The sequence below is a fragment of the Panulirus ornatus genome, chromosome 47 (assembly GCF_036320965.1).
Source record: "Panulirus ornatus isolate Po-2019 chromosome 47, ASM3632096v1, whole genome shotgun sequence".
In the NCBI taxonomy this organism is placed as follows: Eukaryota; Metazoa; Arthropoda; class Malacostraca; order Decapoda; family Palinuridae; genus Panulirus; species Panulirus ornatus.
Window position 1 is genome coordinate 18,037,343 of NC_092270.1, and position 15,161 is coordinate 18,052,503.

At 39.1% G+C, this 15,161-nt stretch overlaps 1 protein-coding gene across 1 annotated transcript in view; it reads left to right on the forward strand.

Annotated features, from left to right (window-relative positions):
• The window catches only part of LOC139763625 (E3 ubiquitin-protein ligase AMFR-like), a 93,412-nt gene that overhangs the window by 12,491 nt on the left and 65,760 nt on the right, over window positions 1–15,161 (forward strand). The window contains exon 3 of the mRNA XM_071689861.1: window positions 6,199–6,351. Coding sequence (XP_071545962.1) covers window positions 6,199–6,351 — 153 coding nt within the window. The remainder of the gene's footprint in view (window positions 1–6,198; window positions 6,352–15,161) is intronic.

Consider the following 15,161-nt stretch of genomic DNA (forward strand, 5'->3'; position numbering starts at 1 on the left):
TCTGTTGCTTCAAATCAAGAATTGGCATTTGCAAAATCTGTTGTTAATAATAGTGTTGAGTGGACCTTAGTTTTCCCTAAGTCTTGATGGTCACTCTTGGCTGCATTTTCTCAGAGACTAGACCCTGATGAATCTTTTATCTTCATCATCAGTACTCATGAAGCTTGTTTTTGTCTTAAAGTCAGACTATTAACTGGTATATCCCACTTTAGAGGAGTGTACCCTTTTATGTAAAGCAAGCTTTCATAGGAGTTTGTTAGCTTTGATTAGTTCTTGGATGATATATGAGTAAGGACAACTTTTCTCGTGTAGTGCATTCTTACTACTAGTATGATATTTCATAACACTTTCTAACCATGTTTTTTTCAATGAGAATGCTCTGTGTGTTTTGGAATTTCTTCTGAATGTTTTGCCAGCTAAAGAAGATGCACTTCCATACTAGACTGCTGACCAAGTTGAATGAGAGTAAGGGACATTTATTCAAATTCTATTTGAAGTCTTAGCCGTTTTCCCAAGCAATCAGGAACTTGCTGTTTGCTGAAATTCTCTGCTGTTTTGTCTGATGTCTATGGTTCCTATCCATGACTAAAGAATATTTCATCCAGTTGGACCCTTTTAGGAAGTCAAGAACCTAGACTACAGACATTTGTTTTACTGAACAGAGAATTGTGTTGTGTTGTTTGAAGACAAGGCAAGAATATAGATGACAGGCCGACCTCCCTCTTTGACCCTATAGGGAGATTGCTATTGACCTTGATCAAGGCACCTACTTGCCTGTTATGAGGTGAATTCAGCTTACACTATAGGCTATGTTGATTTTCTATACATGGTAACCCAAACGAAGAATGAGTTGCTAGAGCTTCCTGGAGGCCTCAGTAAGCTGCTAGTGACCACAGTGAGGGGTTGTGTGCCCTTTCTATGGACACTGTGATTATTGTACCCACTGCCACACTCACAGCAGTCTGGTATATGATGTGTTTTCATTTATTACATATGAACAATTGTTTTGATAGGTAATTCGCATCTAATCATATGAATAAAAAGCTATGAAATGTAAATGAATGTAACTTGCATATATAGGATTGGTAAATTTGGTCAATAACTTGTTTCCCTAAGCAAATGATGGTTAAGTTCTAATTTATAAGAAATGTTTAAATGATTTTGTGTGTCTTTTCATAGATACTAAAAGATTATTTTTTTTTTTTTTTTGTGAACTAGGGAGGTCGGAAAAATCAGTAGTACACTGATAGGGTTAAGGGAGCAGTAGGTAGTGGTTGTTAGGCAGCCAACAGCCATGGAGGTATATTACCAGTACTACCTGCCTAGGTATCAGGTGGGTTAGTGACATCTGCTTAGTGAGCCAGCACTTTAGTGGTTGTCAAGTTGCACTCATCTGACCCAGGTAGCTGTGTATTTTTTTCTGCCTCACCAACATGTAGACTACTGGCATTCTGTTCACAAACATACAATCTCTCCTTGTCATATGTAACACCTGACAACACTTAACTCACGCAGCTTATTCTTCATAACTCTAGGTTTTCCTGTGGTGAGCACTGTGTGTTAGACCTGCCTTTTGGCAAAATGGTTGGAGCTGTAGATAGAAGTAGTAGGTAGGAACATTTAGGCTGGAGAATTTGATAAAAACATTAGGTAGTAGTAGGTAGGAGCATTATATAGAAGTAGTCAATATGAATTTTAGGTTAGAGCCTATGCAAACAGTGCACTAGACTTGCTCTCTGCCAGTGGCCTGTTAAGGGTGAGGCACTGAAGGTTAAGAAGTGGCACTTGAGTTCTTTAGTTATGGAGGCAACAGGAGTTCTTTAGCTATGGAGACTGTTGCCATGGCCACCCTTTTTAGGTAGTTCCAATTGAAATAGGCATCAGAGATATAGATAAAGATAATTTAGAGTTTCTGTCTACTCTCTTCTGTGTATCTCTTTTTTTTCACAATGTGGTTATTTGTATGGTCTGTTATGAATCCTGGCTAGTGGATGTGAATCCTAGCTCCTTCAAGGAAGTTGTAATATAGTCAGAAAGGTAAGGATGTTGCTGCTCCTAAACACAGCAAGTTGCGAAAGTATCCTTTTTTGAAAACCCTTTTGAGGTAGTAAGCTTTACTTGCTGGTGGTTTGGTCATGGTAGCTCCTTTTGAATCATCGGTTGGTTCTGACCCTTCAAGACTTTTGGAAGTCCGCTTGTAAGTTTATCTTGCATTTTGAAAGGGCCTAGTTTGGAGATTTTCTCATTCATCCCTATTAATCTGTAAGTGCTTGAAAGAACATACAGCTGACTGTCTTTGGAGTGCTAAGAGTCGTAATAGTAGCTCTTATCTTTTTGGACTTTTTTTTTTAATTGTTTGCAAATGATATGACATTTGTACAGCTACTAGATGTGGCCTTGGTGTCTGCCTTTTTTGGGCTGAGTTGTGATTCATTGACAACTCAGACATTGTATAACTTCCTCCTCCATTTCTCCACCACTTCCTGAGGTAATCTATTCATCAATTTTGATAGACTGTACTTTGGCCATAGGGAGTATGTTAGTTCACTTTTTTCTTTTTTTTTTGCCATTTCCTGCATTAATGAGGTAGAGGCAAGAACAGAGGACTGAGCCTTAAAGGAAAAAAATCCTCACTTGCCCCCTTCTCTGTGTGTATCCTTTGCTTTTACGATAGAGAACAGAAAATTTAAATGATGCACATTCTCTTAAACCCTTCCTCCACTGTGTCTGTGGGGTATGTACATTTTAGGCATTTTTTTCTCATATCCTTTACTTTAACATGTATTGAAACAGAAAAGTTGAGGACCTTTTTTTCTGATCCAATTTTCAGTAAATCATTTGAAATTTAAGAGTTAAGTGAAATTTGGAACAGGACTGGTTTCTCTCGACACCCTCTTTCCAGTCATAAAACTAGAATTGAACAGAAAAGAATAAAAAGTTTCCTTCTTTGCTGTACCTGCATTGTAGGCACAAACTCATGATGACTATGAGACAGCCCATCTGTTCTCATAGGTAAACAGTTGGACTGTAAGATTTATAAAACAATGGCACAATCTAGTTCACCCCAGAATGTTTTGTGGCTTTAAAGACAGCAAATCAAACAAGGTAGTTCAACTGATACCTTTTTATTGTGCATATTCTCATAGGTATTTTGCAAATCTGATACCCTTTCTGCTTTCAAGAGTTTCTGTATTAGAAGCTACAGTTCCTGACTACCTAGACCTTTTCCAGTGATACTAAATTCGGTAGAAGAATATGCCAGGTTGAGAGTTTGAATCTGAAATATCTTTTCACAAAGAGGCTTTATCCATAATCAGGAAAAGCCTTTGCTATATTTCTAGTTAGACTTTTACATGATTTTGAGTATATTGGTGATGTTGGACAGGTTTGTTGTGACTTCTAAGGTAAAAGGTTTAGGACTGTGTAGGTTGCCTCGACAATCTAAGCTCAGTCTATTGTTTCTTGATGTCAGCTAAGCATGTGTTTTAAAAAATTACAATTTGACCCCATTGCAGTGACAGTATAGGTGCAGGCCAAAAGTTGACCTTTTTGGTAAACAAAGCCTTTTCAGCCTCTCAGATTTTGCCCCAAGAACTGTTTGACTGCCCAGTCAGATGGACGGATAGGAGGAACCTCCAGCTCTTCTAAATTTCATGGTAGTTTGAGTGGTTGCTTTGAATCTTGGGTAGGGATTCCATTCTTAGAAAGGTCATGTAATTCCATATTTTTTACATGGGTTTCAAGGTACTGTTGGTTATGTAGGTCTTTTGAACCAGGATGAGGAACTCTATTTTATGCATAAAATGGTGTTGCTTCTTATGAAGGCTCTTTTGGGTCCCTTTCTGTGTATGAGCTAATGGGTAAAGTTTTCTTCCTTGCATTGTACATGCCTGTTTTCCATGGTACAGAAATGTTTAAACTACATATATGAGTGTTGTGTGTACCTGGTGAACTATATGGGAAATTGATGATTAGGAGGGTGAAAGCCTTTACAGAGCATCAGATTGGGGAGGAACAATGTGATTTCATGAGTGGTAGAGTATGTGTGGATCACATGTTTGAGTTGAAGAATATTTGTGAGAAATACATAAACAGATGGATTTGTTTGTGGCAGATATGAATCTGAAAGCAAATGTTAGGGTTGATAGAGATGATGTGGGAGGAAAGCTACGAGAAGCAATGCGAAGTTTTTATTAGATGTGTAAGGTAAGTTTGCAAGTAGTTAGGGAGGAGATTGAGGGGTTCCAGGTGAAGGTTGGTCTGGGGCTGGGGTGTGTTATGTCACTGTAGCTATTTGATTTGTTTTTGGATGGAGTAGTAAGGATGGTAAATGTAATGGTCATGGAGAGAGGGGATAGTATGCATCTGTAGGGGGTTAGGGGACCTAGAAAGCAAGTTGGTTACTGTTTGCCGATGACAGAGCAGCAATTGAATATTCGAGTGAGCAACTGCAGAATTGGAGTTTGAGTTTGGCTGATTAATTTTTTCATGTATTTTTACAATTTGTTTATCATTATAAGTGAAGAAATCTGTTACCTTTGAGAAAGTTCTTGCCATCCTGCAGGCATTACCCATAAGTACTTTATTTTCATTTTTCTTCCTGTTTGCTGTGAGATGTTGTTCTTAAGAAATGTTTATGCCAGAATTGGAAACTTTATGGTTTTGCCTTGGTGAAAAAGTAGGAAAAAAAGAGCCAATTACCATTTTCATATTTTGCTGGGAATTGACTTTTCCTGAATGCAGCTTGAAATTTATTACATAGCCAAAGTGTAAAGAGAATCAGAGATTTGATCTTCATAGTTTCTCTTTGTACGCTAGATTTCTCAGAAATAGAAATGAAATTTAAACCCATCTTCATACTTATTCCAATTTTTCTTCATCTCTCTTGTAGATTGGGGACAGAAAGTGGTTTGTATATTCAGGATGTGCTATAACTAGAGCTTTAAAAAGGGTCAGAGGTGCCATAGTAAGAAGACTGATTAAGAGAGTTGAACAGGGTGTGCTGAAATGAACTGGTCTTATACTGTAGAGGGAATAAGCAAAGAGAGATTGACCAAGTGACTTTATTTATCTGAAGTTGAGGGAGCAAGAGAATGGAGTAGATTGAGGAGGATATGGAAGGACGTAATGAAAGAAGCTTTAAGTTAGTGGGGCCTGGAAATTTAGGTGGGTGTGAGGTGTCCATTGGATAGAGTGAATTGGAATGATATGGTATACAGGGGGCAATGTGCTGAACCAGGGCATATGAAATGGTCAGGGGAAACCACAGAAAGGCTCATTGGCCTTGGCTGTGAATTTAAAGTTCTGGTTTTGGTCCATTATACTTGAGAGATAGTGAGTGACTGTGAACAAGAGAGACTTTTTTTCATCTGTTCCAGGCACTACTTCACTTTATGGGAAGTAGCGAAGAAATGTGGATTTTTTTTTTACATACAGTATACACAATTTGTTTTGTTGCTGACATGGCAGGGACAAAAGCTTGTCCAAATCAAAGTTGAAAAGGTTAAATAATGAGTTTATAGGGAAGAGATACATTGGAGATTAATTATTTCTCCTTAGGCATTTCTTTCACTTAATCAAGTGGTTTTTCTAAAGTGGATATTTTGGGAAATAATTTGGGAGATAATTCAAAGTTCATCATATAGTAAGTGCTAGACATATCTCTTAGAGGACAGATTGTAGGAGTTGGAGAAAAAAAGAGAAGTTTGTAGAGTGATGGTAACTTAGAGAAGGAAGAAAGAGACATTGAATTGCCCAGTCCTTAAGTTACCATTACTGAATTGCCCAGTCCTTAAGTTACTATTCCTTACACATGTTTGCAGGATTTTGATTGGTGGAAATATCTTCACAATCATTGCAGCATTCAGTCTTGTATATTTATTTTTTTTTCTACTTTTTCACATATAGATATGAATGCATATTGTGTATATATGTACAGGCATTTATATATATGCATATTGTGTATATATGTACAGGCATTTATATATATGTACAGTCCTTAAGTTACTATTCCTTACACATGTTTGCAGATTTTAATTGGTGGAAATATCTTCACAATCATTGCAGCATTCAGTCTTGTATATTTATTTTTTTTTTCTACTTTTTCACATATAGATATAAATGCATATTGTGTATATATGTACAGGCATTTAGATATGTAATGTATTTCTTACTGATATTTGTCTTTTTGCTTGACAGTTGTCATTTTCTGCAACAACGCCACGTAGAACACATGTGAGGCTTTTAGGGTTGCTGGGCATTATCTTGACCATAGCCACCTTTTGTCTTCTCATTTGTGTTGTGGTTGGCTGTCATTCAGGAATTAATACCTTCGCTTTTATGGTTGCAGAGGTATGTACATTTAGAATACACATTCTATCCTTGTATACTTGTGCTATGTTTTATTTAACTTTGTAGGGAGAAAGTAGTTTGTGTGATTTCATAACTGGACTGCATATGTAGATACAGATGTTAAATTTTTTGAAGGCATCAGTAATTATTTTCCATTTTGTGAATATGAATCTTATTGAATATTCCTGGTAAGACTTTACTTTGCTACAATTTACTACCACAGTTATTAGGCACTTTATATTTAATTCATGCTCTGCAGTGTTCATGTTTTTCAGTCATAAAATTTCTAACTAGTTTATGGGTTTTATTGCCTAGTGTGCATTTTTGATTTTGATACTTCCAAAACAAATGCTGTTTGTAGACTAAAAAATGTTCACTATATATCTAAATATCTCTTTTTAAGTTCAGTTCCTCAAACATTTGTCTACATTCTCCCTGTATATGTGTAGTTTAGTGGGCTTGAAGCCTGCTTAGGTAAGACTTTTGAGATCAGCTTCATGTTATATTTTTGCTTGTAAGAGAAAGCAGATGTTTAGAATGAGGGTGCTTTGGACTACCCAACATCTGATGAGTCTTTAGCTAAGGGCATCTCAAACAACTTCTGTCGCTCTACCTTTCCTTCATTTTTCTGTTCTGACTGTACTATAGCTGTCTCTCCTGTTGACAAAGCAACTCTCTTTGGTTCCCATTTCTCCTCTAACCCCACCTTGGATGACTAACATTCCTTTACCTCTGGATGCTCCTCTTCCTAATCCCATGCCTGTTTTCATAATTTCTTTGGACTGTCCAATAAGTGCTTCTTTCTCTGGATGGCCTTGATGGCATCCATCCCCATGTTCTGAAAGAGTGTGCCTCTGAACTTGCACCTGCACCTGTGCTTGCTTGTCTGTTCCATTTCTGTTTAAAAGTGAAAGCTTTTCCTCTCCTTGGATACATGCTTTGATACAGCCCATCCCTAAGAAGGGTGAACGTTCTGACCCCTCTTACTATAGTCCTATTGCTTTGACATCTACCATTTCCCAAATCTTTGGATCCATCCTCAACTCCCATATCCTTTAACACCTCGAAAATCACAGTCTTTGCTCTGATCACCAGTATGGCTTCCATAAGGCAAGATCCACTGGTGATATTCATTCCTATCTTACTAATGTCTGGTCATTATACCTGAAAGATTTTGGGGAGTCATATTTAGTTGCCCTTGACATATCTAAGGCTTTTGACAGCTGTGGCATCAGGGTCTCAATTCTAAGCCTCCCTCCCTTACTTTGCTCCTTCATATCTAGCTTCCTTTCTGGTTGATCTGTCTCTGTGTCCAATGCATTTATATGCCAACGACTCAGTACTGCATTCATCTACATCCTTCAGTTCTGCTCCCTCTTTCTCTCACTCAGTCTGCATCTCGACTTGACACAACTTCTTCAGTAAACTCAGACTTGGACAGGATATCTCAGCAGGGTGCACAAAATCTTATTAATTTCAATGCCTCCAAAACCCAATTTCTACCCAACTTTCTATCAGAAACTCTTCACAACTCTTGTCTCTTTGATGGTTCTGTAATTCAACCCCTTGATTTCGATGAACCTACTTGGCATTACTGTAACATCCATTCTTTCTTGGAAACCCCGCATTATGGGAATAGCTTAGTCTGTCTCTAAGAAACTGGATGGCCTGTTTAGGTGTTGAAACTTCTTTTGAACAGTGATTCCATTCATACAAAGGATTTATTTGTCCTTGTATGGAGTACTGCTCTCACATTTGGGGTGGTTCTAGCTCTGTATCCTTACTTGATAGAGTTGAGTCAAAAGTGGTCCGACTTATAAACTGCCCCAGGCTAACTTCCAAACTTGACCCTCTTGCCCTATGCCATAATGGTGGTTCACTTTGGTTTTTGCTCCTGAGAGCTGGCTGCTTATGTGCCCCCTCTACTAGCTCAACCATGCAGTATTCAGCAAGCTGCTACATCACATGATTATTATGTGGCCATCGGCAACTCAAGGGTAGGCAGTTTTGATATCTTCTTCTTTTCCTACACGTCAAAGCTTTGGAACTCTCTACCTTCTCATGTCTTTCTCAACAACTGTAACCTGGCACTTTTCAAAAGACAGGTCTTTCACTTTCAGAAGTTCGTAAATAATTTCCTTTGTCTTTTCTTTTTCTGTTTCATAATTCTCTCTATATTTCAATTGAGGCTCAGCCTTGATGTGGACTTTTGTCTGTGACTGGAGCCATCAACGTAGAAAAAATTTATGTTCTTCATTGTTATGTTGTTGGGGAGGTGGAAGAGAGTTATGTGTAAGGAGCAAAGGTTTATTGACCCTCAAGCAGTGGCCAACATCATATATTCTCTTACAGAAGCCAATATTTTGTGATGTTTTAAATTTTTAGAAATATTTAACTGAATTTTGAAAACATAAGTAGTCTAGAGAGGCATTTTTCATTGCCACACTGGCTTCGGGAAAAAATTCTTCATTCCTTAGAGGCAGTACAGTCACAGTTGTAGATGCACACACATTGACCCCTAAGGTCAGGTGCACAGTTTTCTTATGGAAACTATGTAGATTGTTTGATGATCTGAATAATGAGAAGGAATACTAACTTTTATTAGTGTCAGCTGGTGGGGAAAGTGAAGAAAGACACTATTTAAATGTGAAGAAAAAAGATGCTTTAGAGGGAGATTTCACTGGGTATAAAGAGGAGGATGTCCATGACGTAACCCTCAAGAGAGAGATTTCACTGGGCTCAGGGAGGAGGATATCCATTATGGAATGCATTCCTCCATTCCCACCACCTTTGCGCTCAGCTGCTATTTTGTCACAGGTTGTGTAACATCTGCACTTGATTCCATGGATGTGATCCTGGAGTGATAGAAGACTTCAGTGATGCACAATAGTAGAGTTAAAGTATTTTATAGTGTATTTTTGCTATATAGTATCTTTTATATTAGTGTGCTGTGTATCATATAGAGTGCATAAAGTAATATATCTACATTTGATCATGTTATTTCCCATCAGTGCTGTGTTTGTAGAGATGAGAGTAGAATATTATATCAGGTTTAGGAAATACAAACAGACAGGATCTATTTATATTTATTTTGCTTTGTCACTGTCTCCCGCGTTTGCGAGGTAGTGAAAGGAAACAGACGAAAGAAATGGCCCAACCCACCCCCATACACATGTATATACATACACGCAAATATACCTACCTATACATCTCAATGTGCACATATATATACACACACAGACACATACATATATACCCATGCACACAATTCACACTGTCTGCCTTTATTCATTCCCATCGCCACCGTGCCACACATGGAATACCATCCCCCTCCCCCCTCATGTGTGCGAGGTAGCGCTAGGAAAAGACAACAAAGGCCCCATTCGTTCACACTCAGTCTCTAGTTGTCATGCAATAATGCCTGAAACCACAGCTCCCTTTCCACATCCAGGCCCCACACAACTTTCCATGGTTTACCCCAGACACTTCACATGCCCTGATTCAATCCACTGACAGCACATCAACCCCGGTATACCACATCGATCCAATTCACTCTATTCCTTGCCCGCCTTTCACCCTCCTGCATGTTCAGGCCCCGATCACTCAAAATCTTTTTCACTCCATCTTTCCACCTCCAATTTGGTCTCCCACTTCTCCTCATTCCCTCCACCTCCGACACATATATCCCCTTGGTCAATCTTTCCTCACTCATTCTCTCCATGTGCCCAAACCATTTCAAAACACCCTCTTCTGCTCTCTCAACCACGCTTTTTTTATTTCCACACATTTCTCTTACCCTTACATTACTTACTCGATCAAACCATCTCACACCACACATTGTCCTCAAACATCTCATTTCCAGCACATCCACCCTCCTGTGCACAACTCTATCCATAGCCCATGCCTCGCAACCATACAACATTGTTGGAACCACTATTCCTTCAAACATACCCATTTTTGCTTTCCGAGATAATGTTCTCGACTTCCACACATTCTTTAAGGCTCCCAGGATTTTCACCCCCTCCCCCACCCAATGATTCACTTCTGCTTCCATGGTTCCATCCGCTGCCAGATCCACTCCCAGATATCTAAAACACTTTACTTCCTCCAGTTTTTCTCCATTCAAACTTACCTCCCAATTGACTTGACCCTCAACCCTGCTGTACCTAATAACCTTGCTCTTACTCACATTTACTCTTAAGTTTCTTCTTTCACACACTTTACCAAACTCAGTCACCAGCTTCTGCAGTTTCTCACATGAATCAGCCACCAGCGCTGTATCATCAGCGAACAACAACTGACTCACTTCCCAAGCTCTCTCATCCCCAACATACTTCATACTTGCCCCTCTTTCCAAAACTCTTGCATTCACCTCCCTAACAACCCCATCCATAAACAAATTAAACAACCATGGAGACATCACACACCCCTGCCGCAAACCTACATTCACTGAGAACCAATCACTTTCCTCTCTTCCTACATGTACACATGCCTTACATCCTCGATAAAAACTTTTCACTGCTTCTAACAACTTGCCTCCCACACCATATATTCTTAATACCTTCCACGGAGCATCTCTATCAACTCTATCATATGCCTTCTCCAGATCCAGAAATGCTACATACAAATCCATTTGTTTTTCTAAGTATTTCTCACATACATTCTTCAAAGCAAACACCTGATCCACACATCCTGTACCACTTCTGAAACCACACTGCTCTTCCCCAATCTGATGCTCTGTATATGCCTTCACCCTCTCAATCAATACCCTCCCATATAATTTCCCAGGAATACTCAACAAACTTATACCTCTGTAATTTGAGCACTCACTCTTATCCCCTTTGCCTTTGTACAATGGCACTATGCACGCATTCCGCCAATCCTCAGGCACCTCACCATGAGTCATACATACATTAAATAACCTTACCAACCAGTCAACAATACAGTCACCCCCTTTTTTAATAGATTCCACTGCAATACCATCCAAACCTGCTGCCTTGCCGGCTTTCATCTTCCGCAAAGCTTTTACTACCTCTTCTCTGTTTACCAAATCATTTTCCCTAACCCTCTCACTTTACACACCACCTCGACCAAAACACCCTATATCTGCCACTCTATCATCAAACACATTCAACAGACCTTCAAAATACTCACTCCATCTCCTTCTCACATCACCACTACTTGTTATCACCTCCCCATTTGCGCCCTTCACTGAAGTTCCCATTTGCTCCCTTGTCATATGCACTTTATTTACCTCCTTCCAGAACATCTTTTTTTTCTCCCTAAAATTTAATGATACTCTCTCACCCCAACTCTCTTTTGCCCTCTTTTTCACCTCTTGCACCTTTCTCTTGACCTCCTGTCTCTTTCTTTTATACATCTCCCACTCAATTGCATTTTTTCCCTGCAAAAATCGTCCAAATGCCTCTCTCTTCTCTTTCACTAATAATCTTACTTCTTCATCCCACCACTCACTACCCTTTCTAATCAACCCACCTCCCACTCTTCTCATGCCACAAGCATCTTTTGCGCACTCCATCACTGCTTCCCTAAATACATCCCATTCCTCCCCCACTCCCCTTACCTCCATTGTTCTCACCTTTTTCCATTCTGTACTCAGTCTCTCCTGGTACTTCCTCACACAAGTCTCCTTCCCAAGCTCACTTACTCTCACCACCCTCTTCACCCCAACATTCACTCTTCTTTTCTGAAAACCCATACAAATCTTCACCTTAGCCTCCACAAGATAATGATCAGACATCCCTCCAGTTGCACCTCTCAGCACATTTACATCCAAAAGTCTCTCTTTCGCGCGCCTGTCAATTAACACGTAATCCAATAACGCTCTCTGGCCATCTCTCCTACTTACATACATATACTTATGTATAACTCGCTTTTTAAACCAGGTATTCCCAATCACCAGTCCTTTTTCAGCACATAAATCTACAAGCTCTTCACCATTTCCATTTACAACACTGAACACCCCATGTATACCAATTATTCCCTCAACTGCCACATTACTCACCTTTGCATTCAAATCACCCATCACTATAACCTGGTCTTGTGCATCAAAACCACTAACACTCATTCAGCTGCTCCCAAAACACTTGCCTCTCATGATCTTTCTTCTCATGCCCAGGTGCATATGCACCAATAATCACCCATCTCTCTCCATCAACTTTCAGTTTTACCCATATTAATCGGGAATTTACTTTCTTACATTCTATCACATACTCCCACAACTCCTGTTTCAGGAGTAGTGCTACTCCTTCCCTTGCTCTTGTCCTCTCACTAACCCCTGCTTTACTCCCAAGACATTCCCAAACCACTCTTCCCCTTTACCCTTGAGCTTCGTTTCACTCAGAGCCAAAACATCCAGGTTCCTTTCCTCAAACAAACTACCTATCTCTCCTTTTTTCACATCTTGGTTACATCCACACACATTTAGACACCCCAATCTGAGTCTACGAGGAGGATGGGCACTCCCCGCGTGATTCCTTCTGTTTCCCATTTTTATTTGAGGAATGATTACCTTAGTCTAGCCAGCAACATCCCCTACACTACTCAGTTTTAGTATGCATAGAATGTTATGTATAAAGAATTTAAGTTTAAGAAATAATTGTAAAGTTTGTTGTCAAGTTCCCAAGAAAAAGAAATAGGAATTTCATCTTATCCCCTCTTGTCTTTAGTTGTCAGACATGTCAGCCACATCTTCTGCTCACTCGGCAATCTACCAAGCCAACATGTAGGACAATATACAACATTTTTGTAATTTCTTTTACTTTTGGAAGCTGTTCTATCATTTCATATAAGATTTTTTTTCCACATGGTGATAGGATTTCCGGACAATTTCCAGACCTGTCATGCTATTATCAGGGTTAAAAGAATCTGGGAGAATGCCTGTAATAGGGGAAGAGCTGTGGAGATGGGGAGATTATGTTTTGTGAACTGATTGGAGATAGTGCACCATCATTTCTACCACCTTTAGATGCTGTCTAATTTTTTAATGATTGAGTAAAGTTAGGGTACTGGAACATGACCATTCACAAGGGTGAGAAATTGCAGAGTTGCCAATTTTGCGAATTTGTCACTAGATCCAGAGATATTAGTTTCATGCTAGTGGCTTTTTTCAGCAGTTAGCAACATAGCGGAAAGATTGGTTACATCATAAATGTGTCCAATACTTGTCCATTTGGTAATTGGTTCTCATCCATCCTGAGTCTTAGTCACCAGTATGCCAGTATCACAAACTGAGGGGTAATAGTCTCGTTGCTGTCTTCATTTTGGTCATATTCTTACGAGCAATTGAAAATAGGCAAGACACAGTATACTCAATGTTTCCACAAGAAGTGGCTCAAAGGTGATAGGTTTAAAAACTGGCTACTTGAGGTCCCTGGTGAAGAAAAAAAAGGATTTTGCAAATATTGTAAGTACTATTTCTGCCAAAATTTGTGACTTACAGAAGCACAGAAACACCAACAAACATCGAAAAGAGGAGGAGCCATTCACCACACAGAGACAGACTGTCCTACCCTTCAGAAAAGTCAGTGAATCAAAGAAAGTTCAAGGAACTCTATCCATGTTTGTAGCAGAGCATTGCTGTATTCTTGTGGTGGATCACTTCAGTGAAGTGTGCAAAGTGTGTTTCAGTGACGGTAAGGCTGGTAGTGAATTAAGATTAAAAAGATCAAAGTGCTCAGGTATACAATTTGCAGTGATTTTGCTCGTCATTTCATGGAAGACTTGAAAGGTTATATTGGTGGTAAAATTTAGTTTATCGATGAGAGTAATGATGATGTCTGAAAGATGCTGGGAACTGTCATTAGATAGTACTCAAGTTTGCTGCATTGTATTGTTGTGACATTTTTAGATCTAGTTGAACTAATAGAGTGTAATGGAGGGTCAATTTTTGAGCAGCCAAAATGTCACTCCATAAAAGTGGCTTAGAAATGCAAATCCTATTAGCACTTGGAACAAATAAAGCCTCTGTAATGACTATGATTAACAGTAGAGTGTTTGTAAGATTGAAAGCTGAAGTACCCCATCTGCAGCTAATTAGATATGTGTGCCACTCAATTCAACTAGCTGTTTCACATGCTGCATGCGAAACATTGCTATGAATATAAGAGTTTATGATCAAAAAGACATATAATTAGTTTTTCCAGTCATCTGCTTGTCAGATGAAAAACAAACAGTTGTATGAAACAATCAATGATGGTTTACCACCCATGAAATCGGTGCAGTTGAGCCAGACTTGGTGGTTATCTATCAGGCATGCTGTGGTAAGAAACCTGAAACAGGGAATTGAGCTTAAAGCACATTTCCAAGTAACAAGGTCAGAAGAACAATGTCACACATCAGAGCTGTTGTACTCAATGTCTGATGATAAATAAAGTTATGTAATTCTCTTATTTCTCAAACCAGTACTTGAAGAGGTAAAGCTGTCAACAAGAATTTTGAAGCAGAAATGCAGAACCCAACAAAATTGCCTAGAGATCTAGTTTTATTGATTGATTCCTTAAGATCAAAGATATTATCCTCAGGAAAGAAAATTATGTATTGCAAAGTGATCATAGAACATTTGAATCCTAGGTCTTGCATGGGTTATGAGTTTGAAAAGAAACTTCCTGAGGGCAAATATTCCCCTTCAGATGAAAGTCACATATGAGAGACATGCATAAAGTGTGTCATTGACCTGATAAATCAACTTCGCCAACACCTACTTGACTATATTCATGTGTTGCAGTTGCTTTCACTTCGGAGTGTTGATATAATTGAGTTGGCAATGTTGTTTATGGAAGATGCAAGTT